The sequence below is a fragment of the Arachis hypogaea genome, chromosome 4, assembly GCF_003086295.3.
Source record: "Arachis hypogaea cultivar Tifrunner chromosome 4, arahy.Tifrunner.gnm2.J5K5, whole genome shotgun sequence".
Lineage (NCBI taxonomy): Eukaryota > Viridiplantae > Streptophyta > Magnoliopsida > Fabales > Fabaceae > Arachis > Arachis hypogaea.
In genome coordinates, this window is record NC_092039.1 from 21239604 (window position 1) to 21266269 (window position 26666).

At 40.6% G+C, this 26666-nt stretch overlaps 5 protein-coding genes across 5 annotated transcripts; 4 read left to right on the forward strand and 1 right to left on the reverse strand.

Moving 5' to 3' along the window:
- Positions 1-7590: 7590 nt before the first annotated feature.
- On the forward strand, positions 7591-9411 carry LOC112794742 (uncharacterized). Its single transcript, XM_025836726.1, has one exon. The coding sequence runs from the start codon at positions 7591-7593 to the stop codon at positions 9409-9411; it is 1821 nt and encodes a 606-aa protein (XP_025692511.1).
- A 1780-nt stretch (positions 9412-11191) lies between these two features.
- On the forward strand, positions 11192-12175 carry LOC140184071 (uncharacterized). Its single transcript, XM_072234356.1, has 2 exons — positions 11192-11533; positions 11849-12175. The coding sequence occupies exons 1-2, from the start codon at positions 11192-11194 to the stop codon at positions 12173-12175; spliced, it is 669 nt and encodes a 222-aa protein (XP_072090457.1).
- Positions 12176-16419: 4244 nt separating this feature from the next.
- Positions 16420-18724, forward strand: LOC112796490 (uncharacterized). The gene is made up of 8 exons (XM_025838954.3): positions 16420-16868; positions 16951-17100; positions 17258-17434; positions 17564-17655; positions 17747-17811; positions 17927-18029; positions 18228-18338; positions 18450-18724. Exons 1-8 carry the CDS (start codon positions 16769-16771, stop codon positions 18567-18569), a joined length of 918 nt encoding a protein of 305 aa, XP_025694739.1. The 5' UTR covers positions 16420-16768; the 3' UTR covers positions 18570-18724.
- A 353-nt stretch (positions 18725-19077) lies between these two features.
- On the forward strand, positions 19078-21094 carry LOC112796489 (cationic amino acid transporter 5-like). The gene has a single exon (XM_072235334.1). It carries the CDS (start codon positions 19227-19229, stop codon positions 20316-20318), a length of 1092 nt encoding a protein of 363 aa, XP_072091435.1. The 5' UTR covers positions 19078-19226; the 3' UTR covers positions 20319-21094.
- Positions 21095-22581: 1487 nt separating this feature from the next.
- On the reverse strand, positions 22582-25783 carry LOC112796488 (cationic amino acid transporter 5). Its single transcript, XM_025838953.3, has 3 exons — positions 24342-25783; positions 23793-24179; positions 22582-23310 (listed from the first exon to the last, which is right to left on the reverse strand). The coding sequence occupies exons 1-3, from the start codon at positions 25111-25113 to the stop codon at positions 22721-22723; spliced, it is 1749 nt and encodes a 582-aa protein (XP_025694738.1). The 5' UTR covers positions 25114-25783; the 3' UTR covers positions 22582-22720.
- Positions 25784-26666: the final 883 nt, after the last annotated feature.

The following is a 26666-nucleotide window of genomic DNA, read 5'->3' on the forward strand; positions in this document are numbered from 1 at the left end:
ATCCTCTCAGTAACAGACAAAGAATTCTGAGTAGAACCCATCTAGCTTAGCAAATATAGTCTCTGATCTATCTAAGGCCACTCTTAGTTTCATGAATGAAACAATGTCCTCCATCAGAAACTTGGAGGCACAAGTGGGCCAGTTGAGTAAAAGAGAAACTCCTCCTAGTACTCTCCCAAGCAATACAGAAGAGAATCCAAAAAGAGAGTGTAAGGCCATAACCTTACTTGGTGTGGCCGAACCTAGAGAGGAGGAGGAGGACGTGAATCCCAGTGAGGAAGACCTCATGGGACGTCCTCTGGATAAAAAAGAGTTCCCAATTGAGGAATCTAAGGAATCTGAGGCTCATCTAGAGACCATAGAGATTTTATTGAACCTACTTCTGTCATTCATGAGCTCTGATGACTATTCCTCCTCTGAAGAGGATGAAGATATTACTGAAGAGCAAGTTGCTAAGTACCTTGGAGCAATCATGAAGCTGAATGCCAAGTTTTTTGGTAATGAGACTTGGGTGGATGAACCCCCCTTGCTCACCAATGAACTGAATAACTTGATTAGGCAGACATTACCTCAAACGAAAGAGGATCCCGGAAGGTTCTTAATACCTTGTACCATAGGCACCATGACCTTTGAGAAGGCTTTGTGTGACCTGAGGTCAGGCATAAATCTCATGCCACTCTCTGTAATGGAGAAACTGGGAATCTTTGAGGTTCAAGCTGTAAGAATCTCAATAGAGATGGCAGACAAATCAATGAAATAGGCTTATGGACTAGTATAGGACATGCTAGTGAAGGTTGAAGGCCTTTACATCCCTGCTGATTTCATAATCCTAGACACTGGGAAAGATGAGGATGAATCCATCATCCTTGGTAGACCTTTCCTTGCCACAGCAAGAGCTGTGATTGATGTTGACAGAGGAGAGTTGGTCCTTCAATTGAATGAGGACTACCTTGTATTCAAGACTCAAGGTTCTCCTTCTGTACATATGGAGAAGAAGCATGAAAAACTTCTTTTAATACAAAGTCAAACAAAACCCTCACATTCAAACTCTAAATTTGGTGTTGGGAGGCCCCAACCATGCTTTGAATATTTGTGAGGCTCCATGAGAGCCCAATGTCAAGCTATTGATATTAAAGAAGCGCTTATTGGGAGGCAACCCAATTTTATTTATCTATGTTATTTTATGATTCCTTTAGGTTGATGATCATGTGGAATCACAAAAACAACTACAAAAATCAAGGCAAAATAAAAAAATAGCATTACAAACAGCACACCCTGGAGGAAGAACTTACTGGCGTTTAAACGCCAGTAAGGGTAGCAGGATGGGCGTTAAATGCCCAGTATGGCACCATTCTGGGCGTTTAACGCCAGAAATGGGCACCAGACTGGCGTTTAACACCAGAAATAGGCTACAGCTTGGCGTTAAACGCCAGAAAAGATATAAAAGCTGGCGTTTAACGCCAGAAACAGGCAGCAGTCTGGTGTTAAACGGCAGAATTGCACTCTAAGGGCATTTTTGCACGCCTAAATGGAGCAGGGATGAGAAGTCCTTGACCCCTCAGGATCTGTGGACCCCACAGGATCCCCACCAACCTCAACTCATTCTCTCTCTCTCTCTCTCTCACCTTTTCATAACACTCTCTACCCTAAATACCCCTCACTAATCACCTCCATATCTCTTCTCCAAAAATCCCACCTACCTCCAAAATTCAAAATCCTTTCCCTCCCAAACCTAACCCAAAATACACGCACCCAACCATCCCCCACTCCTATATAAACCCCTCATCCCTCCTTCATTTTCACACATCACAATTACCTTATTCCCCCTTGGCCGAATTCACTACCACCCTCCATCTCCTCTATTTTCTTCTTCTTCCCCTTCTTTCTTTCTTCTTTTTCTCGAGGACGAGCAAACCTTTTAAGTTTGGTGTGGTAAAAGCATTGCTTTTTATTTTTTTATAACCATTTATGGCACCTAAGGCCGGAGAGACCTCTAGAAAGAGGAAAGGAAAGGCAAAAGCTTCCACATGGGAGATGGAGAGATTCATCTCAAAGGTCCATCAAGACCACTTCTATGAAGCTGTGGCCAAGAAAAAGGTGATCCCTATGCAATTCAGCTGGAATTATCATAGAGGAAGACATCCTCATTGAAGAGGACGAGCCCATCACCAAAAAGAGGATGGAGCAAACAAGAGAGCCCACTCATGGACCTCAACAAGAGCATGGGGAATTCCCTCATCAAGAAATCCTTGAGATGCCTTAAGGGATACATTTTCCTCCACACAACTATTGGGAGCAACTAAGGATAGGAGCACCAAAAGCACTAAGGATGGAGCAACAAAGGCAAGGAAGAGACATTGAGGAGCTCAAGCACTCCATAGGATCTTCAAGAGGAAGAACTAGCCGCCATCACTAAGGTGGACCCGTTCTTTGATTTCCTTGTTCTTATTTTTTTGTTTTTCGAATTTGATGCTTTATGTTTGTCTATGTTTGTGTCTTCATTATATGATCATTAGTGTCTAGTGTCTATATCTTAAATTTATGAATAACACCATGAATCCTTCACCTCTCTTAAATGAAAAATGTGCCTAATTACAAAAGAACAAGAAGTACTTGGATTTCAAATTTTATCTTGAAATTAGTTTAATTATTTTGATGTGGTGGCAATACTTTTTGTTTTCTGAATGAATGCTTGAACAGTGCATATTTTTTATAGTGAAGTTTATGAATGTTAAAATTTTTGGCTCTTGAAAGAATGATGAAGAAAGAGAAATGTTATTGATAATCTGAAAAAATCATGAAATTGATTCTTAAAACAAGAAAAAGCAGTGAAAAAGAAAAAAATTAGCGAAAAAAATGGCGAAAAAAAGAGAGAGAAAGAAAAAGAAAAAGCAAGCAGAAAAAGCCAATAGCCCTTTAAACCAAAAGGCAAGGGTAAAAAGGATCCAAGGCTTTGAGCATCAGTGGATAGGAGGACCCAAGGAATAAAATCCTGACCTAAGCGGCTAAATCAAGCTGTTCCTAACCATGTGCTTGTGGAATGAAGGTCCAAGTGAAAAGCTTGAGACTGAGTAGTTAAAGTCGTGATCCAAAGCAAAAAGAGTGTGCTTAAGAGCTTTGGACACCTCTAACTGGGGACTTTAGCAAGGCTGAGTCACAATCTGAAAAGGTTCACCCAGTTATGTGTCTGTGGCATTTATGTATCCGGTGGTAATACTGGAAAACAAAGTGCTTAGGGCCACGACCAAGACTCATAAAGTAGCTGTGTTCAAGAATCAACGTACTGAACTAGGAGAATCAACACTATCTAAAATTCCGAGTTCCTATAGATGCCAATCATTCTGAATTTCAAAGGATAAAGTCAGATGTCAAAACTGTTCAGAAGCAAAAAGCTACTAGCCCCGTTCATCTAATTGGGACTAAATTTCATTGATATTGTGAGATTCATTGTATGTTCTCTTCTTTTTATCCTATTTGATTTTCAGTTGCTTGGGGACAAGCAACAATTTAAGTTTGGTGTTGTGATGAGCGGATAATTTATATGCTTTTTGGCATTGTTTTTAGATAGTTTTTAGTAGAATCTAGCTACTTTTTAGTATATTTTTATTAGTTTTTAAGAAAAATTCACATTTATGGATTTTACTATGAGTTTATGTGTTTTTCTGTGATTTCATGTATTTTCTGGCTGAAATTGAGGGACCTGAGCAAAAATCTGATTCAGAGGCTGAAAAAGGACTGCAGATGCTGTTGGATTCTGACCTCCTTGCACTCGAAATGGATTTTTTGGAGCTATAAAATTCCAAATGGCGCGCTCTCAATTGCGTTGAAAAGTAGACATCTAGGGCTTTCCAGAAATATATAATAGTCTATACTTTGCCCGAGTTTTGACGACGCACACTGGCGTTCAAACGCCAACTTCCTGTCCTATTCTGGCGTTAAACGCCAAAAACAGGTTACAAGCTAGAGTTAAACGCCAAAAATAGGCTGCAAACTGGTGTTTAACTCCAAGAAAAGTCTCTACACATGAAAGCTTCAATGCTCAGCCCAAGCACACACCAAGTGGGCCCGGAAGTGGATTTCTGCATCATTTACTTATCTCTGTAAACCCTAGTAACTAGCTTATTATAAATAGGACTTTTTACTATTGTATTCACATCTTTTGGGAACATCTTTGGATCATTTTTAGTCCTTAGACATTGGGGCTGGCCATTCGGCCATGCCTGGACCTCCATCACTTATGTATTTTCAACGGTGGAGTTTCTACACACCATAGTTTAAGGTGTGGAGCTCTGCTGTTCCTCGAGTATTAATGAAAAGTACTATTGTTCTTCTATTCAATTTACGCTTATTCTTATTCTAAGATATTCATTCGTACCCAAGAACATGATGAATGTGATGATTATATAACGCTCATCACCATTCTCAACCTATGAACGCGTGCCTGACAACCACTCCGTTCTACATGAAAACAAGCTTGAATGTATATTTCTTGGATTCTTGGTTCACGACGCATGGTTGCATCTCCTGACAACAGAGTCTTCCATTCCGTGAGATCAGAGTCTTCGTGGTATAAACTAGAATCAATTGGCAGCATTCTTAAGATCCTGAAAGTCTAAACCTTGTCTGTGGTATTCCGAGTAGGATCTGGGATGGGATGACTGTGACGAGTTTTAAACTCATGACTGTTGGGCGTAGTGACAAACGCAAAAGGATCATTGGATCTTATTCCGACACAAGTGAGAACCGACAGATGATTAGCCCTACGTAACCCGTAGCTGGACCATTTTCACTTAGAGGATGGACATTAGCCATTGACAACGGTGATCCTCCTTACATATAGCTTGCCATGGAAAGAAGTATGAATGATTGAATGAAGACAGTAGGAAAGTAGAGATTCAGAAGAAATAACGCATCTCCATACGCTTATCTGAAATTCCCACCAATGAATTACATAAGTATATCTATCTTTATTTTATGTTTATTCATCTTTTAATTATCAAAACTCCATAACCATTTGAATCTGCCTGACTGAGATTTACAAGATGACCAAAGCTTGCTTCAAGCCGACAATCTCCGTGGGATCGACCCTTACTCACGTAAGGTTTATTACTTGGACGACCCAGTGCACTTGCTGGTTAGTTGTGGGAAGTTGTGAAAAAGACTTGAGAATACAATTGTGCGTACCAAGTTGTTGGCGCCATTGAGATCACAATTTCGTGCACCAGAATGTGTGGTTTGTTCTCACCCCAAAATTTTTTCCTTTTCAGTGACACAGGTTTGGAGACTCAATATGAAGCTGCGGGTGATCCTTTAAATTTTATTTATGATTCCTGTTGCTTTTATTGAGTTCCCTCGCCTTTGTTGCTTTAGTTTTATTTTTTCTAGAGGGATAAGTATTGTATTCGAGTTTTAAATTGAAGTTATTTGTATAGGATTTGTTACTATTAATAATTATGTGATTATTATTACTTGGTGATCTTTGATATATAATTTTTAATTAATAAAAACAAAAATTTTTGGCATTTTCTTAAAAACTGAAACTCGATATCGACGTAAAGGATCAATATTAAATAGATAATAAAGAAAAACGGGTTAATAACGCCTTATTTTTTATACGACCATAACATATTGAAAGTTGGATCGTTATATATACTACATATTAAAGATATAAAAAGGGTTGGTGAACAATTTTTTTTAATAAATACATTAGTGCATATTGATATATTAGTATATAAAATGAAGATATTAAAAAAATTAGTTTACAATTTTTTTACAAGACCTTATTATTAGGGGTGTGCATGGCCCGGCCCCGTCCGGTCCCGAACACTTTAGGGGCTAATTTGGTGTAATTTCATCGGGTTTAGGGTCGGGTAAGGGTCTCAAAAATAGACCTGGTTATTATTTCGAGTCGGGTCCGGGCCATAGCTCGGGTCACCCGAAATTGGCCTGGTGGCCCGGTCATCATACACCATTAATATTTTGTGTTATTAGTGATGGATAATGGCTATTATTATGTGGAATTTAAGTATTGTAAACTTTAATATTTATTGTTATTATCATTATACATAAGACTATAAGTTAATGTTTTATGTTTAAAATGCATAAGACTTTAGACTAATGCATAATATTGTGTTATTTGTATTGATTTAAATATTTGGTGTTATTAGGCAATATTAGTATTGATTATGGTTATGCTTTAATTTTAGAAAAGAGTTGGTTCTTATTATATTTTTCTAAGTGAATTTTACCATGTCAAATAATGGTTAGAGTCTTGAAAATTTGGATATTTTTGCATGCTAACTTACAAGAAGGTATCAAGGTAATATAATGTTAATGGCCCGGTTTTTACCCGATTTTTACTTGGTATAATTGTGGCCCGAAAGTGTATAGGTTTCATCAGGTTTAGGACCGAGTTCGGGTCTAACAAATAGACCCGGTATATATTTCAGATCGGGTCTGAGTCACATCAAACCCAATTTCACCCGACCATGCACATCCCTACTTATTATATATAATCCATAAAAATATATATCTTTTACAAGTTTCAAGATTTGAACCTAAATTTTCTTAATATAATTGTAAGTCATTTGATATTTCAACTAATTTTATTTTATTATTTTTATACAAATGTGATAAATAAAATGAATCAATAAATATGTTAGTTCCCGTTAATACTGATATGCTAATTGTTACAGTCTGGCCCAAAAAGGGACTTGGGCCGACCCGACCCACCGACCACCCGACCTGAACGGTCGGACAATGCGCCCATATTAGACCCGCACACGCGTCCGGGACAGCTGTACAGAAAAGCTTCGAAGAAGGTGGGTTCTGCCCTCGTGGGACCCACATCTGACATAGTATATAAGGGGAGGGTCTTACCCCTCTCCCAAGGTACGTCACAGATTCTACCTAACCCATTTCTCACCTGCACACTAACTGACTAGAGCATCGGAGTGTCTTTGCAAGTGACACCCCCTCCTTCCACAGCGAGAGCTCGGCAGCTCGGCAGACCGGATCCAAGCGCGATCGTGATCGAAGCGTCCCCAGTTCTACATATTCCACCCGAACCGTCCGGTAACCGCACAACCGAACATTGGCGCCGTTTGTGGGGACGCCTAAATGGATGTCGTGTCGGGCGCCGGAGACCAAGGCCGAGGAGCCAGAGCAGAGGGGGCAGCCTCCGTCGCCTCGCCAAGAGGACGGCGAAGGTCCCCCCGTCAACGCACTGAACCACACACAAGGACGCGACCCTTCGGAGGAACTGGCAGCGACAGCGCCAGAATAATGCAGGAGCTACGTCACAGGGTCCAGAACCTGGAACGGCAGCTAGCCGACCAGGAGCACGACCGACGAACCACCGATCCTAACTACTCCCCATCTTCTGAAAGCCGAGAGAGAGACTCCCACCGAAGTCATCTACGACACGCCTCCGCATCCCGAACGGAAGCGGAGAGCACTCGAGAAGAGTCACCCATCCCGAGAAGACGAAATGACACAATCATCTACTCCTGAGGCAAGGAAACGCGCTACACGAGATAAGATTGCGAAGACGGAAAAGAGAGGTCCGAGAGGACATGGCGACTCGTGATAATGGGCGCCACCCCATTCCATCGATCCATCCTCGAAGTCCGGTTGCCGAAGCACTTCGACAAACCAAAGGACATGAGGTACGATGGAACCCAAGACCCTTTGGAACACCTCACAGCCTTCGAAGCAAGGATGAATCTGGAGGGAGTAGGGGACGAGGTGAGGTGCCGAGCCTTCCCGGTGACCCTGGCAAGACCCGCGATCAGATGGTTTAACGGCCTCCCGCAGGGGTCTATCTATGGGTTTTCGGACATCAGCCGTGCCTTCCTAGCCCAATTTGCAACACGAATGGCAAAGGCAAAGCTCCCGATCAACCTTCTGGGGATAACCCAGAGACAGGGAGAGCCGACCAGAAAATACCTGGACCGGTTCAACGACGAATGCTTGGAAATTGACGGCCTAACTGATTCGGTGGCCAGCCTTTGTCTGACGAACGGCCTCCTTAACAAGAACTTTCGAAAGCACCTTACCATGAAACCAGTTTGGACGATGCACGAGATCCAAACGGTAGCCAAGGAGTACATAAATGACGAGGAAGTCAGCCATGTCGTGGCTGCCAATAAATGGCACTCCGGCTACAACCAACCTAGGCAACAAGGTAATGGAGAAAGACAAAAAGAACAAGCCAGGGAAGGAGCGCCGAGCAAGGCACCCAGGCCATTCCCCCAGGTCGGGAAATTCACCAACTACACTCCACTCACTCTTCCCATCATGGAAGTTTATCAGCAAATTACCGAGAAAGGAATCCTGCCGAAGCCCCGACCACTCAAGGACCGTATGGGGGGAAACAAGAACTTCTATTGTGACTATCACAAGGGCTATGGTCACCAAACACAGGACTGTTTTGACCTGAAAGATGCACTAGAACAAGCGATAAGGGAGGGTAAGCTAACAGAATTCTCCCATCTTATAAGGGAGCCGAGGAGGCGTCATCATGACCAAGACGAAGAAGGCAAAACCCGATCGGGAAAGCGGCGACAAGAGCCAGAAGACAGAGATCATGGCCTCACCGTGATAAACGTAGTGACGGCCAAAAACGCCGCACCAAGGTCGCGATCGGCGCACAAAAAAGATGCTAAGGTCTTGGCGGTCTCCTCCTCGCTGGTGCGAAGTTCTAAGAAGCCCCCTTCCATTTCTTTCGACCCGGAAGACCAGTGGTTTGACGAGGCCCCTGAAAACCCACCCATGGTCATCACGGCCAGAGTGGGAACCGGTCTCGTCAAACGAATCCTTGTCGACATGGGGGAAGACTCGAATATCATGTTCCGCAACGTGTTTGACGCACTGGAGTTAAGGGACGCCGACCTGTCAACTCACCAGCACGGGGTCATTGGTTTGGGCGACCACTTCATCAAACTTGATGGAGTAATATCCCTGCCGGTCTCAGTGGGACAGGCTCAAGGCCGAAGATCGGCGATGGCAGAGTTCGTGGTCCTCCGAGATTCCACCGCCTACAACATCATCTTGGGAAGGAAAACGATTAACGATGTTGAAGCGATAATCAACACAAAGCTGCTAGTCATGAAGTTTGTTACTGATGACGGATCTATAGGGTCCATAAGAGGAGACCTTGAGATGGCAGTCGCTTGTGACAACGCCAGCCTCTCCCTAAGGAAGAAATCCAAAGAGGCGTCCGGGGTGTTCCTAGCTGACCTGGACGCCAGAGTAGACGACAAACCCAGACCGGAACCAGAGGGGGACCTGGAAAAATTCATGGTCGGCGACACGGAGGAAAAATTCATGTTCGTCAACAGGAATCTCCCACATGAATTGAAGGAGCCCTTGGTTGAAATGATCAGGGCCAATAGGGATTTGTTTGCCTAGACACCGGCCGACATGCCGGGCATAGACCCCGAAATTATGTCACACCACCTGGCCGTCAAGCCGGAAGCATGCCCGGTAGCCCAACAGAGGAGAAAGATGTCACGGGAGAGGGCAGAGGAGGTGGCCAAGCAGACGGCCAACCTCCTAGAAGCAGGTTTCATACGAGAACTAGACTACTCGACATGGCTCTCGAATGTAGTTCTAGTAAAGAAGCACAGCGGCCAATGGAGAATGTGCGTAGACTACTCCGACCTTAACAAGGCATGCCCTAAAGATTGTTTCCCCCTGCCCAACATAGACACACTCGTCGACGCTGCGGCGGGCTACCGTTGTCTGAGCTTCATGGACGCCTACTTCAGCTACAATCAGATACCGATGCACTATCCCGACGCACTATCCCGACGAGGACAAAACAACATTTATAACGCTGGGGGGAACCTTCTATTATAAGGTGATGCCATTCGGCCTAAAAAACGCAGGGGCAACATACCAAAGGCCGATGAACAAGATATTCCACGACCTCATAGGCAAAACAGTGGAAGTCTATATAGACGACATCCTCGCGAAAACAACGCGACCCGACGACCTCCTGAATGACCTGGCAAATGTATTCATGTCTCTCTGACAACACGGCATGAAGCTCAACCCCCTCAAGTGTGCCTTTGCCATGGAGGCTGGAAAGTTCCTAGGATTCATGATAACCCAAAGAGGGGTAGAAGCCAACCCGGAGAAATGCCAAGCGATACTCCAGATGAAGAGCCCAGGTTGTATCAAGGACGTCTAGAGATTGGCAGGGCGACTGACCTCGTTATCCCGTTTTCTCGGAGCTTCGGCAACAAAGGCCCTGCCCTTTATTAACCTCATGAAGAAAGGGATAACATTCGAATGGACGCCCGCATGCGAGGAAGCCTTTAGACACTTCAAGGAAATCCTGGCGACCGTGCTCGGAAAGCCAAAGGACGGGGAGCCATTATATCTATACCTCGCCATAACAGGAGAAGCCCTGGCCGCGGTTCTAGTGCGAGAAGAAGGGAGGGCTCAACAACCAGTCTATTTCGTGAGCAGAGCCCTACAAGGGGCAGAACTAAGGTACAGCAAACTGGAAAAGCTAGCTCTGGCACTCTTGACCTCTTCACGGAGGTTAAAGCAATACTTCCAAGGTCACCAGGTTGTCGTAAGAACGGACCAGGGAATCCGACAAGTACTTCAAAAACCCGATTTGGCGGGAAGGATGATGACTTGGTCCATTGAACTTTCCCAATACGACATACGATACAAACCCCGGCAAGCAATCAAGGCGCAAGCAATGGCAGATTTTCTAGTAGAAGTAACGGGAGATCCAACCGAAGAAACGAGCACACAGTGGAAGCTCCACGTGGACGGAGCCTCCAACCAGACGTCTGGGGGCGTCGGGATGATTCTGGAAAGCCCAGCTGGGGTCGTATACGAGCAGTCGATCAAGTTTGAATTTTCCGTCTCGAACAACCAAGCAGAATACGAAGCCCTCATAGGGGGCTTAGCCCTAGCAATGGTAGTCGGAGCAACGAGGTTGGAAATATGCAGCGATTCACAAGTCGTCACCTCCTAAGTAAACGTGAGCTATTAAGCCAGAGACTCATTATTACAAAAGTACTTGGAAAAGGTCAAGGATTTGAGCCAAAAGTTTGAAGAGGTTACGATCCACCACGTGCCCAGAGAAAGGAACACATGGGCAGATCTCCTATCAAAACTGGCCAGCACCAAGCCGGGATAGGGTAACCGATCTCTCATCCAAGGTATGATGAGGGAGCCGGCGGTCACTCTGCACCTATCAAGGCTAGGCCCCTCATGGATGGACCCCATCACCAGCTTCTTAGAAAACGACAAACTTTTTGTCGACGAAAAGGATGCCACGAAACTGAGAAGGGAAGCGGCCAAGTACGCGATCATCCAGGGACAGCTATTCAAGAAAGGACTCAACCAGCCCCTACTGAAATGCCTACACCCCGACCAGACGAACTACGTCCTCAGGGAAGTCCATGAGGGTTGCTGTGGACATCACATAGGGGGCAAAGCCTTAGCAAGGAAGTTAATCCAAGCTGGGTACTATTGGCCATCAATGATGGCAGACTCCAGAGAATTCGTCAGAAAATGCGCCAAGTGTTAAGAAAACGCCAATTTCCACTGAGCACCGGCCTCCGAGCTAAGCCTGCTAACGTCTTCCCGACCATTCTCACAATGGGGAGTCGATCTCTTGGGGCCCTTCCCAGTTGGTCCTGGACAAGTCAAATACCTCATAGTCGCCATTGACTACTACACCAAATGGATAGAAGCCGAGCCGCTGGCCAGCATATCCTCATCCAATTGCAAGAAATTCATGTGGAGGCAGGTGATAACGTGGTTCGGGATCCCGGAGATCATTATCTCGGACAACGGCACACAATTTACCGACAAGTAGTTCACGGAGTTCCTCACCGGCTTGGGTATAAGACAGAAGTTCTCCTCGGTAGAGCACTCCCAAACAAACGGACAGGTGGAGTCCGCGAACAAGATTATCTTGTTAGGACTTAAGAAGCGACTGGATAATAAAAAAGGTGCTTGGGCTGACGAGCTTGCCTCGGTCCTCTGGTCTTACCGAACAACCGAACAGTCCTCCACCAAGGAGACCCCTTTCCGACTGACATATGGGTTAGATGCGGTAATACCCGTGGAAATCGGGGAACCGAGCCCGCGACTACTTTTGAAAGGAGTGGGGGGAAGCCGTGGAGAAGGACCTGATAGATGAAGCCAGAGAAATGGCCCACTTGACGGAAACAGCGCTGAAGCAAAGAATGGCCTTACGCTACAACACCAAAGTGCTCAAAAGAGAGTTTGAACCGAACGATCTCGTCCTAAGGCGTAACGACATCGGCTTGCCGACCCTAGGAGTGGGCAAGCTGGCGGCAAACTGGGAAGACCGTTATAGAATCAAAGAAGTGATGGGTAAAGGCGTTTTCAAGTTAGAAAGGCTCGATGGCAAAAAAGTTCCAAGAACGTGGAACGCGAACAACTTGAGGAGATTCTACTCCTAGCACATGTGGCGACATGCCGACTAATCGAGCTAAGTATTTAATTCACGGAATTGTACTTTTCGTTATGGCCTACGGGCCTTTTATGCAATTACCGAATAAGATATACTTGTGTAAATTTTGTTTCTTTTGTTTTGCTCGCTTTTTCTGGACAACCCAGTACGCAAGCAAATTCCTCACAACTCGACAACGATGCGCGGCTCGGGACTGATCATCCCGGTAGCCCATCAATCACCACAATAGAAAATGGCTACACTACAAAGCCACAGCTTGGCTCCACGAACGGCAACTACAAGCCAATAACGGTGAATATGAACGACAACACAACCAGACGAATAAAAAAGTATTAATTATGATAAAACGAGCAAACAACCCAATAAAACAACTGTTCAGCAAAGCCAAAACAAAACGGCCAACCAAAAGTTTTATACAGAACAAGAAGAATCATTTTTTAGGAACGTCAACAATCTTTCCGTCCTTGATCACCTTGAAGACTCCAATTGCCGACGTGTCAAAATCAGGAGCAACAATTTTGACCTGAGCTTTAAGGGCCTCCTCGATTGCCAGGATCACGCCCTTCCCCTGCTTGGCGACGTCTTTATACTTGGTTTTCAACGCTGCGAGCTCAGCTTCGACAGCTTGGTTTTCCTTCTACAACGCGGCCGCCCGCCCTTGGGCCACGCCAACCTGACTCTCCAAAGTCATCTCCCGCTCAACAAGACGGGAAACCGTGGCGTCCGACTCTTCCAATTTCTTCTCAGCAGTAGAGGCCTTCTTCTCAGCAGCAGATGCTTTCTTCTCGGCAGCGTCAAGCTTTTCATTAGATTGGGTCAGCTGCTCCCGGAGAGTTTTAACTTCACGTTTGAGCTCATTATTGGCCTTTCCAGCAGACTCCAATCTCCTGCGAAGAGATTCCATCCCAGATAACTCGAACTCGGCTTTTCGAGCTATCACCGCGCCGTGCAAGAGGGTACGATACATCCACCTCGCTTGCCCGGCAAGAGATGACTCATGGAAGTGCTCCTCAGTCCCGGGGATCAATTGAGAATCTATAAAATTTCCCGCGTCAAAATTTTTCTCCATCACAGTGAGAACCCCCTCGGGACTGCTGGACGTCCTCTTCCTTTTGAGGCTGGGTACTTCCTCCACCTCATCATCGGCAGCGGGGTTGGACGTCGAACCCCCAGTGCCGACCACTTCGCGGAAGGGGAAACGCGCACTTCCCTGTCACTTTGAGCCAAGGCACCCGGGGCCGAGGTACCGGTCTCATCGGCCACAGCCCCTTGCTCAGAAGTGGCCTTGCTCTTGTCCTCAGGGGGAGCAGCCAACTTCTCATTGCCCGCCTCGTCGTCACTTGCACATAAGAAGGTTTGGAACAAGTTGGGGAGACCCGTTATCTCGGCAGACATTCCCACTGTAATGAGGAAAGGAAATCCTTTAGTCACAATGAAATAATGGGAAAAGCAAGAAACTAAAGACAAAGCAAGTAAAGACTTCTCACAAATATAGCTCCGACCGGCTTCTCGGTCACCCATGAGGAGGTAAGGATTCACGTGATTCCTCCCGAAGATTGCCAGTAACACATTAGCAATCTTCCTATCCACCGCAGACATGCCCTTGTAGGATACTTTAACGAAGGCATTGGACCCCGCCCCGAAGCTCCAATAGGTCGGGATGAGGCGTGCCCCCTCCAACGACAACAAAAAAGGATGACGACCTTTGACAGGGCGGACCTTGAAATATTTATCTTTGAATCCGTGATAGGAGTCCTCAAACAAGCCAAAAATCCTCCGACCCTGGACAGACCGGAAGGACATGAACCCCTTCTTATGCTTCCCTTCCTTCGAAGGGTTTGTAAGGTTGAAAAAGAAAAGAAAAACATCTACGGACACCGGCAGCTCGAGATATTCACAAACCATCTCGAAACAGCGGATTGAAGCCTAACTGTTCGGATGCAGCTGTGACGGTGCCACAGAAACCCGGCCAAGAAGCGCCATTTGGAAAGCGGAAAATGGAATGCAAACCCCACCTTGAGTAAACATGGATTTGTAGAACCTAATCCAATCGGCAACTCGGGGAGCGTGGAAGTTGAGCTCGTACAAGCGCTCGTGAGGAGCCGGGACGAAGACGTCGTAGTTGGACTCCTCGTCGGTTCCTCCGCATAGATACTCGTTTTGACGGAACTCGGTAAGCTCCTCCTCGCCCATTTGATTGGGAGAGTCCCTTACATCAGAAACAACCCAGGCGTAGGGGTCGTACGCCGCGGGAGAAGGGGAAGCCCGGGAGGCGGTGCGAGCCATACCTACACGGGGGGACCATTCAGTCAGTCTAAGAGGTCGGGTGCTCGGAGCGAATACAGAAGCTACACTCAGTCTATTCCGCAACTAAGGCTAAACACGGTTAAAAATGATAAGACCCAAGCAAAGTTACTCTAGAATGGCAACCCCCCCTAACACACCTACTTAGGACCTAAGATCAGCCATCATGCAAGATAAACATACAGCATGCACAAAAAGGAAGTAATGGCAGAAGCAAAAAGAAGGCAAAAGAAATTACCTGTCCTGATAGCAAAAATTCGGAAGAAAGACAACAACGCCGCCCTGGAACTGCAGAGGGAGAAGATGGGAATGATTGAATCGAAAGCGAAGGGATAGAAACCAAATGAACACCAGAAGCATCACAAACTGTTTAAAACCACCACCAAAAGGAGCGCGAAAGTCGAAGGGCATATTAGTCTTTCTACGAAGGATTTTAAACCCATTATGAGCATTTAATGCTCGATGCGAATAACGATGCGATAAATGATAGCACCAGCAACAAACAGGCACACGCACAAAAGGCACGTCCCCTCCACGGGCGGCCGACCTAGCGAGAACACATGGAGACAGAAATAACACGCCACCAACAGCCTACGCGACTATTGCTGGCGCGTTGGGGGCACTGTTACGGCCTGGCCCAAAAAGGGACTTGGGCCGACCCGACCCACCTACCACCCGACCTGAACGGTCGGACAATGTGCCCATATTAGACCCGCACACGCGTCCGGGACAGCTGGCCACCACAGCTGTACAGGGAAGCTTTGAAGAAGGTGGGTTTTGCCCTCGTGGGACCCACATCTAACATAGTATATAAGGGGAGGGTCCTATCCCTCCCCCAAGGTACGTCACAGATTCTACCTAACCCATTTCTCACCTGCACACTAACTGATTAGAGCGTCGGAGTGTCTTTGCAGGTGACACCCCCTCCTTCCACAGCGAGAGCTCGGCAGCTCGACAGACCGGATCCAAACGCGATCGTGATCGAAGCGTCCCCAGTTCTACATATTCCACCCGAACCGTCCGGTAACCGCACAATCAAACACTAATTTATTTAACAGACAATATAAGTGGATCAATATTTTTAATAAAAAATAAAAAAATTAGTCTGAATTCAAATACAAGATAAAATCTAAACAAAAATGTTTATTAAGCCCAAGATTTCCTTATAGCAAAAACAAGAGAAAAAGAATCTCACTTCGTTGGAAATACATACAGTCTGATCTGTGATTGTCACAGGTCAGTGAGGTCACAATCACCGTCCGATTTATCTGCTGCTATTTAGAAATATTTGTCTCCTACTTCCTCATTTTCTGCCATTCTTTGGCATCATTTCATAATATCTTCTTCTATCTAGTGTCAATTTACATTTCTAGACATATGAAACGTGGTGCAAGTGCAATGTACCTGCATGGCTGCATCCACATTTCTTGACCGTACCTTTATCACAGTTTTCTCTATCTAAATTAACTACGTAGTATATTACACGCTCCTTGAAATAATTTTCCTTTACTACTCTTTTTAGGTTGACTGATAATTTTATGTATTTGGACTTAAAATTATATTTTAACATTAAATTCTCGATGAACCTAACCTTAAATGAAGGAGTGTAACATATAAATTAACGATTCTTATGAAAAAGGAGTATAACATATAAAATTATTTTTCACTAAAAGACTTTGTTTTTCTTTTTCGAAAATATAAATGTAGTTTTTAAGTTTTTTATGGTATTTTTCAACTAGCCAAAAATTAATTTATTATAAATTAAAATTTCATTTAAAATTTAGTTATTTTTAATAATAGTATATATACAAAATAAAATTCAAATTTCAACTCCTATTTATATGAATTAGTAAATTAAATACTAGTCCAATGCAAGCTAAGTTATATAAATGATATAGTTAGCTCATTAGAGATGCATATAATTAGCATCTATCACAATCAAGGAGTTTCATTCAGAAGAACACAGAAACAAGCACAAGAACAAGAACAACTATGTCATCAGAATCAGCAGCTAAAGTTACTTCCATTTTCGTGTACCCTGTCAAATCATGCCGTGGAGTTTCAGTTTCTCATGCTGCTCTTAGTCCTTATGGTAAAACCAATACATGCGTGTTATATGTACTAGTAAGTACTAGTCTATATAGCAATAATGACATTGTAACATTATTTGATAGGATTTAGATGGGATCGAAATTGGTTGGTGGTGAATGAAAGAGGGAGAGGATACACTCAAAGGGTTGAGCCAAGGCTTGCTTTGGTTGAAGTTGAAATGCCAACTGAGGCATTTGATGAAGGCTGGGAGCCTACAAAGGATTCTTTTATTGGTAACAATTAAGAATAATTACAGTTTCTTGAAATTAGGCCTTTTAAGTTTTAATTACTGTGATTAGTTCTAACTTGAATGAAGAATTGCTGAATTAAAATGTTGATTATGACTTATTATCAAGTGTTACTGTCTTGGATACGATTGTTACTTGTTAGTGTTGAAAGCACCTGGGATGCAACCTCTCAAAATTAGTTTGTGTAAAGAACATGAAGTAGCAGATGGTGTTTCTCTATGGGATTGGAGTGGATCTGCCTGGCATGAGGGACCAGAAGCAGCAAAGTGGTTCTCAGATTATTTAGGAAAAACCAGTGCTTTGATTCGCTTCGATATCGGTAGGCCATTGAGTTTGTGTATCTTTAAGCCCTATTTGGTAATAGAAACAGATAAACAAACTAAATGTGTTTGTTATGGAACAAAATTATAATGAACCTATCCATAACTTTCCAACTTAATTAATGCAGAGTCACAAGCTAGACTCGCAGATCCGGAATACTATCATAATGAACAAAAGGTCCTTTTTACTGATGGTTATCAATACTTAATTGCATCTCAGGTTAGCTAGTGTTTTCAAATTCAATGAAGTCTAAATTCAATTTCCAATTGAAACTTTTAATCAATGTTTTTGTGTCACATGTAACTTTCAGGGATCATTGGATGTAGTAAACCAGCATGCTTCAGAACCCATACCTATAAATCGTTTTAGAGCCAAGTACTGATTTTTAACATGCCTTTTTCTAGTTTAACTCCTGAAATTTGTTGCTGCTTGGTCTAACTGGATTGTTTAATCTCTTAATAACTAAGATTTGTGTTGATGAATGGTGCAGTATCTTTGTTGAAGGTTGTGAACCATTTGATGAGGATTTATGGACAAAGATCAAGATAGGAAAGCACTCGTTTCAGAGTGTGAGGTTGTGCTATCGTTGTAAGGTAATACCTCGAATTAGTTCCCAATGAATTTTTAGTCGAATACTTTAATCCTCAACAAAATTTATTCGCCAAATCGGTCTCTGATCTTTTATTTTGTTAGACATATCAATCTTGATGTCAAATAAGATAATAATTCACATGTTTGTTATTCAGAAACCTGATTATAGTAATGTATTGATGCTGTTTGTGATGGTTCAGATACCTCAAGTGAATCAAGATACAGGGGAAGTTGGAGAAGAACCAGCTCAGACCCTGAGGAAAATTAGGTCTGGGAAACTCTTGAGGCCACAAGGAACACATGCACAAAGGGTGAGGCATTGATCAAATTATATTAACGAAGCTTATTAATGAACCTAGTCCTCTCTTATTATGTATTATAATGAATGAGTGGTATTGATATGTTATTAAATGCTTCTGCAGGTATACTTTGGCCAGTTTTTAACTTGGATTCAGGAGGATCATTCTGGAAATGTCATCAAATTGGGGGATCCTATTTATGTCTTTGACAAGGTCAATCATTTCAGTGAAGCTATTGCTTGAGACTCTAGTGGAATCTCCATTATTTCTATCGTGAAAATAAGAGAAACCACCAAGTTGCTGAACTTTGCTTTACATAGTTGTAATAATGCATCTATAACTATAGTGAATTTTTATTAAAATAATATGCAAAAGGTAATTGTGTCCATTTTTTTCCACTTGAGAAATCTCTTAATTTATCTAGTGAGTGGGTACAGGTATTATTATCATTTAACATTAAATTTTTTCTTAACAAAAAAGCTTATTACAACATAATCTCATTGATTGATTAATCATTCCTTTGCCAGTCCTCTTCGCTCAAGAAAGATCTTTGGATAACTTCGCTTGCACCTATTCTTGTATGGCGAAAGATCTTTTAAATTGTGTGGCTTCTCACAACAAAAGTAAAATATAACAGAGAAGTGCAAGATGGTTCAAAAATATTTTGACATATTCTGTGAAAATGATGTCTTAAAATTGTATTGGACAACAACAAAATTCAGTTGCATAACAAATCAGGAGAAAGCGTGTGAAGAATAGAAAAAAAATGCAGATTCCTTGTCACACAAGCCATCCTTTTCGCTGCTTACATATCATGTAATGGTGGCCTCATAGTGAAGCCACTCTAAAGTTTCATGCAATTGAAATTAACAATTTCTTTCAATAGCTTCCACGAGGGGCATGGCTGACCCTTTATCGCAAAAGAGCTATTGGAGATGGAGCAAGCAAGATTTCTTGCCAGAAGAGTCCTTCCAAAGCTGGAACAACTATGCTTCTGCTCTGTCACAAACATGGTGCAGGTTCAAGGACCGCCTCATGAGCAGATCAGATGCTGCTGCTGAGACTACAGAACTCAGGAGGCAAAGTGAGAATGACATGAAGCGTTGTCTCACTTGGTGGGACCTAATCTGGTTCGGTTTTGGAACTGTGGTTGGTGCTGGAATCTTTGTACTAACCGGAGAAGAAGCTCATGATACTGTTGGGCCAGCTATTGTGTTGTCCTATGGTGTTTCAGGATTCTCAGCAATGTTATCAGTATTCTGCTACACAGAGTTCGCGGTCGAAGTTCCGGTAGCCGGCGGCTCTTTTGCTTACCTGAGAATTGAGTTGGGAGATTTTGCTGCCTTCATAGCTGCAGGGAACATTCTTCTTGAAAGCATTGTTGGAACTGCCGCGGTTTCGAGATCTTGGACTTCTTACTTCACAAGCCTTTTGAATAAACCAGAAAACTCCCTGCGGATCAAGACTGGTCTCAAAGACGGTTACAACTTGCTTGATCCTATTGTTGTTGTGGTCTTAGCAATTACTTCAGCAATTGCAATCAGCAGCACAAGGAAGACCTCATACTTCAATTGGATAGCATCTGCAGTCCACACTTTAGTTATTATATTTGTCATTTTTTCTGGAATTTTCATTGCAGATACATCAAATTTGACACCTTTTCTGCCTTTTGGTGCTAAGGGGATATTCCAAGCTGCTGCAATTGTTTATTTTACATATGCAGGGTTTGATAGCGTTGCAACAATGGCTGAAGAAACTAAGAACCCTTCAACCGATATACCAATAGGGCTTATTGGATCAATGTCGATTATCATAGTGATATATTGCCTAATGGCTCTTACACTCAGCATGATGCAGAATTACAAAGACATAGACACTGATGCAGCATTCTCTGCTGCATTTCAGAGTGTGGGAATGAAATGGGCTAAGTATGTTGTTGCTTTTGGTGCATTGAAGGGAATGACAACAGTTCTTCTTGTTGGACACATATAAGGAACACCTATAAATGCAACACTGTTGATCACAATCTCAAGTGCTTGCATAGCATTTTTCTCGAGCTTGGATGTGTTGTCAAGCTTGTTATCAATAAGCACACTCTTCATCTTCATGATGATGGCTGTGGCACTTTTGGTTAGGAGGTACTATGTGAGAGGTGTGACACCAAGGGAAAACCTTTTAAAGCTAGTAGCATTCTTGCTACTAATCATTTCTTCATCAATGGGGATCTTAGCTTATTGGGTCATGAACCCTAATGGTTGGATTGGATACACAATAACTGTTCCTATATGGTTCTTGGCCACTCTAGGAATGTCACTGTTTTTGACTCAGCAAAGGGTGCCGAGAGTTTGGGGAGTTCCACTTGTTCCATGGCTGCCATCAATGTCAATTGCAATAAATATCTTCCTAATGGGGTCTTTGGATTCATCAGCATTCACAAGATTTGGGGTATGCACTGGGTTAATGTTGATCTACTACTTTTTCTTTGGACTCCATGCAACTTATGACGTGGCTCATCAATAAGAAAACTCCATGCATGGCCATTCTCTCATCTGTTGTATACTATTTGAAGAAGAATTCCTCTCGCCAAGTATGAAATACTGTGTTCCAATATGATGATCAAATTAGAAATAAGAAAAGATGAAATTTGATACTTGATAGCTTTGTAAAGGCTTACTCAAGTCAACAGCATATATGGACCTCCATCTGTTTAGTCTTTCTATATGACCGACACTTTCAAAAGAAGAATAATAAGCTAATTGATAAGTTAATACCTCTGGTTTAGCTCTAAAATTCACGTTAAGAGTAAGTCTCAACTATTTTTGTGGATTTGGTGTAGGAGTAGAAATAGGTGAAAACCTGGTGAATTGGTTTCTAAAAATGTTTTATGAACACCTAAAATTAGTCACTAGTATTTGTGTATATTTATTTGGATTAATGGTCAAATTAGTCTTCAAAAGATAGGTCATTTTCTAATTTCATCTCTGAAAAATTTTATTAATTAGATTAGTCTTTAAATATCATAAATTAATTATTTTTATTATTCCGTCACTCAATTAATAGTTTCCATCAATGATTGATAATATAGAATGTTAACTGATAGTATATATGACATCTACCATGTCCAATTAAAAACTAAGCAAATATCTTTATGAAAATCTATCAATTTAGTTAATCTTCCTAATTAAAAAAAAGAACCATATTCCTAATATAACCTAACAACACTAAATTGATAAATTTTCATAAATATATTTATTTTATGTCTAATTTGATATGCTAAGTGTCATATATAATGTGATTCTATATCGTTAATCATTGACGAAAACTTATAAGTGAGTGACCTAAGGACAAAAATGATTAATTTATTATTTTAAAGGACCAATTTGATTAATAAAATCTTTTAAAGGCAAATTTAAAGAATGAGTAATCTTTTTAAAGATTAATTTGATTATTAACTCATATTCATTCATATTTTTCAATAAAGTAATCACCACAAAAATAATCAAATATTTCATGTAGCATAACCATTCTTTTTATTTAAAAAAAAATCAATTTTTTCATAGCAAATCAAATCAAACTTTCTATGAACACCGAAAATCAATACCCAGCGTATGTTATACTTCTAATCTTCTATTCGTATTTGATTAAAATGAAAATCTGGTTTGATTTATTAGTCATAAAGTTTGACTATTAATGTAAATCAAATTTGATAATAATTTAAGTTGATTATATGATTTGAATATAAGTTTGAATCAATATTTTGAATTGTGGAGTTTGATTATAAATATAAATATAGAACCATTCCTGTTATTATACAATGGCTGATTTTTTTTTTATTTATTTAACATAGTTATTAGTTTTAAACATAACTCAAGGTTTTGAAAATCGAACAGGGATATAGTCATGTATAGTCATAGATGCTGTTTTTGATGGCTAAGGTACCTCAAGTGAATCAAAGAGTGAGGCATTGATCATATCAGTCAAGCTTTTAATGAATATAGTCCTCTCTTATGAACTATATGCATAATCAATGAACGGTGTTGATATGTTATTAAATGCTTCTGCAGGTATACTTTTTGCCAATTTTTTAACTTGGAATCAGGAGGATTATTCTGGAAATGTCATCAAATTGGGGATCCTATTTGTGTCTTTGGCAAGGTCAATCATTCCAGTGAAGCTATTGCTTGAGGCTCCGTAGCAGAATAGAAGATTATGTATACGGATTGTAAGTAAATGAGTGAACAAGTACTAGAGTTCATTCTGCTATAGGAATTCTTCTGTTTTTGTTTTCAATTTGATCATCATACTGGGACATATATAGATTACTAGCATACAATTTAGTAAAACTTGTAGAAAGGAATTCTGATTTTATTACAAACATGTGAGAGAGTAAATATTTAAGGCCCTGCATTCTCCATGGTCTCCATTTGCTTAATTTTGTTCTCATTTTGCAACTTTTCTTGTTGATGAGCCATGTCATAAGTTGCATGTAGTCCAAAGAAAAAATAGTATATCAACATTACCCCAGTGCAAATTCCAAATCTTATGAATGCTGATGAATCCAAAGATCCCATTAGGAATATATTAATTGCAATTGAAATTGATGGCAACCATGGAACAAGTGGAACTCCCCAAACCTTAGGATCCCTTTGCTGTTTCAAAACAAGTGACATGCCTAATGTGGCCAAGAACCATATAGGAACAGTTATTGTATATCCAATCCATCCATTAGGGTTTATGCCCCAACAAGCTGAAATCCCCATTGATGAAGCAATGATTAGTAGCAAGAATGCTACTAGCTTTAAAAGGTTTCCCCTAGGTGTCACACCTCTCACATAGTACCTCCTAACCAAAAGTGCCACAGCCATCATCATGAAGATGAAGAGTGTGCTTATTGATAACAAGCTTGACAACACATCCAAGCTTGAGAAAAATGCTATGCAAGCACTTGAGATTGTGATTAACAGTGTTGCATTTATAGGTGTTCCTGATATGTGCACCAATAAGGGTATAGCTATTAGTTATGGTATGTAAAATACAATTTGCAAATATCACAATTTAGTAACAAGAAAAGATAAGTATAAATAAGAGTAAATAGCTATTTTGTCACCCAAAAGATTCGAATTTTAATCAAATGGATCTCAACTTTTGTTTTTGACAAAATGAACCCCTAAATATCAGTTTCGTTTGACAAAATAGAGTAATTATTAACCTATTACTCTAGACGTTTAGATCATTTTATCAAGCAGAATTGATATTTTGGAGTTCATTTGACAAAAATAAAAGTTGAGGTTCGTTTTATCAAAATTAAAATCTTTCCATACCAAAATGACTATTTACTCTATGAATAATATCTCGAATCAGTACTTATTCACCAAATCAGTTTTCAAACTTTAACTGAAATTGTTATGTTTTCATTAAATAACGATAGGAATTGATTTGTCTAACTTCCATATCCGTCCATCATACCTGTCTTTGGATGAACAAGGGCAAACCATGGAGGGATCATGTGTGAACGTGCAATGTGAGTGGTGTAACGTGCTTGTCCCAATGCCCCAACAAGAAGAACGGTTGTCATACCCTTCAATGCACCAAAAGCAACAACATACTTAGCCCATTTCATTCCCACACACTGAAACGCAACAGAGAATGCTGCATCAGTGTCTATGTCTTTGTACTTCTGCATCATGCTGAGTGTAAGCGCCATTAGGCAATATATCACTGTGATCATCGACATTGATCCAACAAGCCCTATTGGTATGTCCCTTGAAGGGTTCTTGGTTTCTTCAGCCATTGTTGCAATGCTATCAAAACCCCCATATGCAAAATAAACAATTGCGGCAGCTTGAAATATTCCTGTTAAGAAATCAAGTTTGATTATATTACCTACGGAGTTTGATTATAATATTTTTTTTTAGCAAAAGAAAATCAGCAAAGTAAAGTGAAACTTATTGCAAGAAAACAAGAAGACAACATAAACACAAACTCATTATGAAATTTAATTATGAATATGAATACCTTTAGCACCAAATGGGAGAAAAGGTGTCAAATTTGATGTGTCCGCATGAACAAAGCCTGCAATGATCACAAACAAAATCACCAAAGTGTTGACAGCAGATGCAATCCAATTGAGGTAGGAGGTTTTCCTAGTGCTGCTGATGGCGATGGCGGAGGCGGCGGCAAGAACCACAACAGCAATAGGATCAAGCAAGTTGTAACCGTCTTTGAGACCAGTCTTGATCCGCAGGGAGTTTTTTGGTTTATTCAAAAGGCTTGTGAAGTAAGAAGTCCAAGATCTGGAAACCGCGGCAGTTCCAACAATGCTTTCAAGAAGAATGTTCCCTGCAGCTATGAAGGCAGCAAAATCTCCCAACTCAATCCTCAGGTAAGCGAAAGAGCCGCCGGCTACCGGAACTTCGACGGCGAATTCGGTGTAACAGAAGACTGAAAGCATTGCTGAGATTCCAGAAACTGCATAGGATAAGATAATAGCTGGACCAACGGTATCATGAGCTTCTTCTCCCGTTAGAACGAAGATTCCAGCACCAACCACTGCTCCGAAACCAAACCAGATTAGGTCCCACCAACTGAGGCAACGCTTCATTTCATTCTCGCTTTGCTTTCTGAGTTGTGTAGTTTCGGTTTCATCATCTGATCTTGATGTTAGGCGGTTCTTGAATCTGAACCATGTTTGTGAGAGGGCAGAGGTGTAGTTCGTCCAGGTTTGGAAGGACTCTTCTGGCAAGAAATCTTGCTTGCTCCATCTCCAATAACTTCTTGTAGAAGCCATTGCAATTTTTAGAAATCTTCTATGTGCTGCTCATATTTGAATCCATGTATCTGAATACAAATGTATTTATCAAGGAACTGTTGAAAGTGAGTTTAGTTCTTTTTTATTCGTTAGTGTACAGTGACAATCTTTCGTAATCCTGATAGGGAGTCAACGAAGTATTTATACAATGTGTATAATAGATTATTTATCTGGTCCAATCTAAGTTAAAAAATAAACATCTAAATAAAATATTATTAATTTCTCAAACACAATACATTCATATTATTCAGAATAATCATCTAAATACTAGGAATAATAAATATCTGATATCTTACAGAATCAAACATTTTTATATTCCATTGTACACATTTTATAGATACTACATTGACTTTTTATACTTCCTCTTTTAAGAATCATGTTTTGGATTTGATTTTCAGACTTTCTACCTAGTGAAAGGCGAATTTCGACGACTGGAGTTAAAACACCATAAAAATTCCAGTTGTAGGAGTTGTTAAAATTCATAAAGAGCAGTGCTACATAATTAATGAGTATTTGACTAATAATAATATTTTTTATTTTTATACGTATGTTAAAAAAAAGTTTAAATACATCATTTATCACCTTAGTATAAAAATTAAAAAATACTATACTGGATAAAATTAGTAAAAAGATGCTGATCTCTTAGCTTTTCTGATCCATAGAATATGATGTTAATATATGGATAGGCAAGTGAAATGCAAACTGCCAATTGCCAAGCCAAGTCAACCCAAGTTCTTAAAAAGGACATTGTTATTAGTCACAAATTTAATAACAAATATCTTCGGTAGGAATGTGCTAACAAAATCAGCCACAAATTTGTTTGAATTTAATCAATTTATATATAATTTTTTTTGTTTTTTTAACAAAGCATATAGTAATTCAAATTATTAAACCACTTTTTTATTTTAGCCTATGACAAAAATAAAAAAAGTTTCACGGTCTACAAATTTAATCCAACAGAATACAAAAATTCTGTTATAATTTTAGTTTTTATTATCATCTTATTTTTATCTTATTTTTATTTATCTTTATTTTATCTTTATTTACTTTTATCTTTTATAGACCAATGCTATATATATACATAGTTTTATCTTTATAGTTTACAATTCAATCAATCAACAATCAATAAATTTTTTTCATTTTTTCTTTTCTTTTTTTATTCTTTCACAATTTTATTATCTTTACGTACTTTTTATGTATTCTTTCAGTTTTATTACAAATAATCACACATTTTACAACAAAATAATTAATTTTTTTATAATAATATAATTAATTTTTTTAAAATATTAAATATATCTTCATATGTAATAATTGAATAATAATTAATTTTTTAATTATATATATCATAATTGTTTTTAAATTGACTAATTGACTTGAATCACAACATATTTTAATTCTTTAATAAATTAAATAAAAAACAAAAATACTGTCATGCAAATGATTTCTCAATAAAAAAACTAAATATATATTAAAATCAATTATATATATATATATATTAAATTTAACTACAAATATTATATATATAATTATAT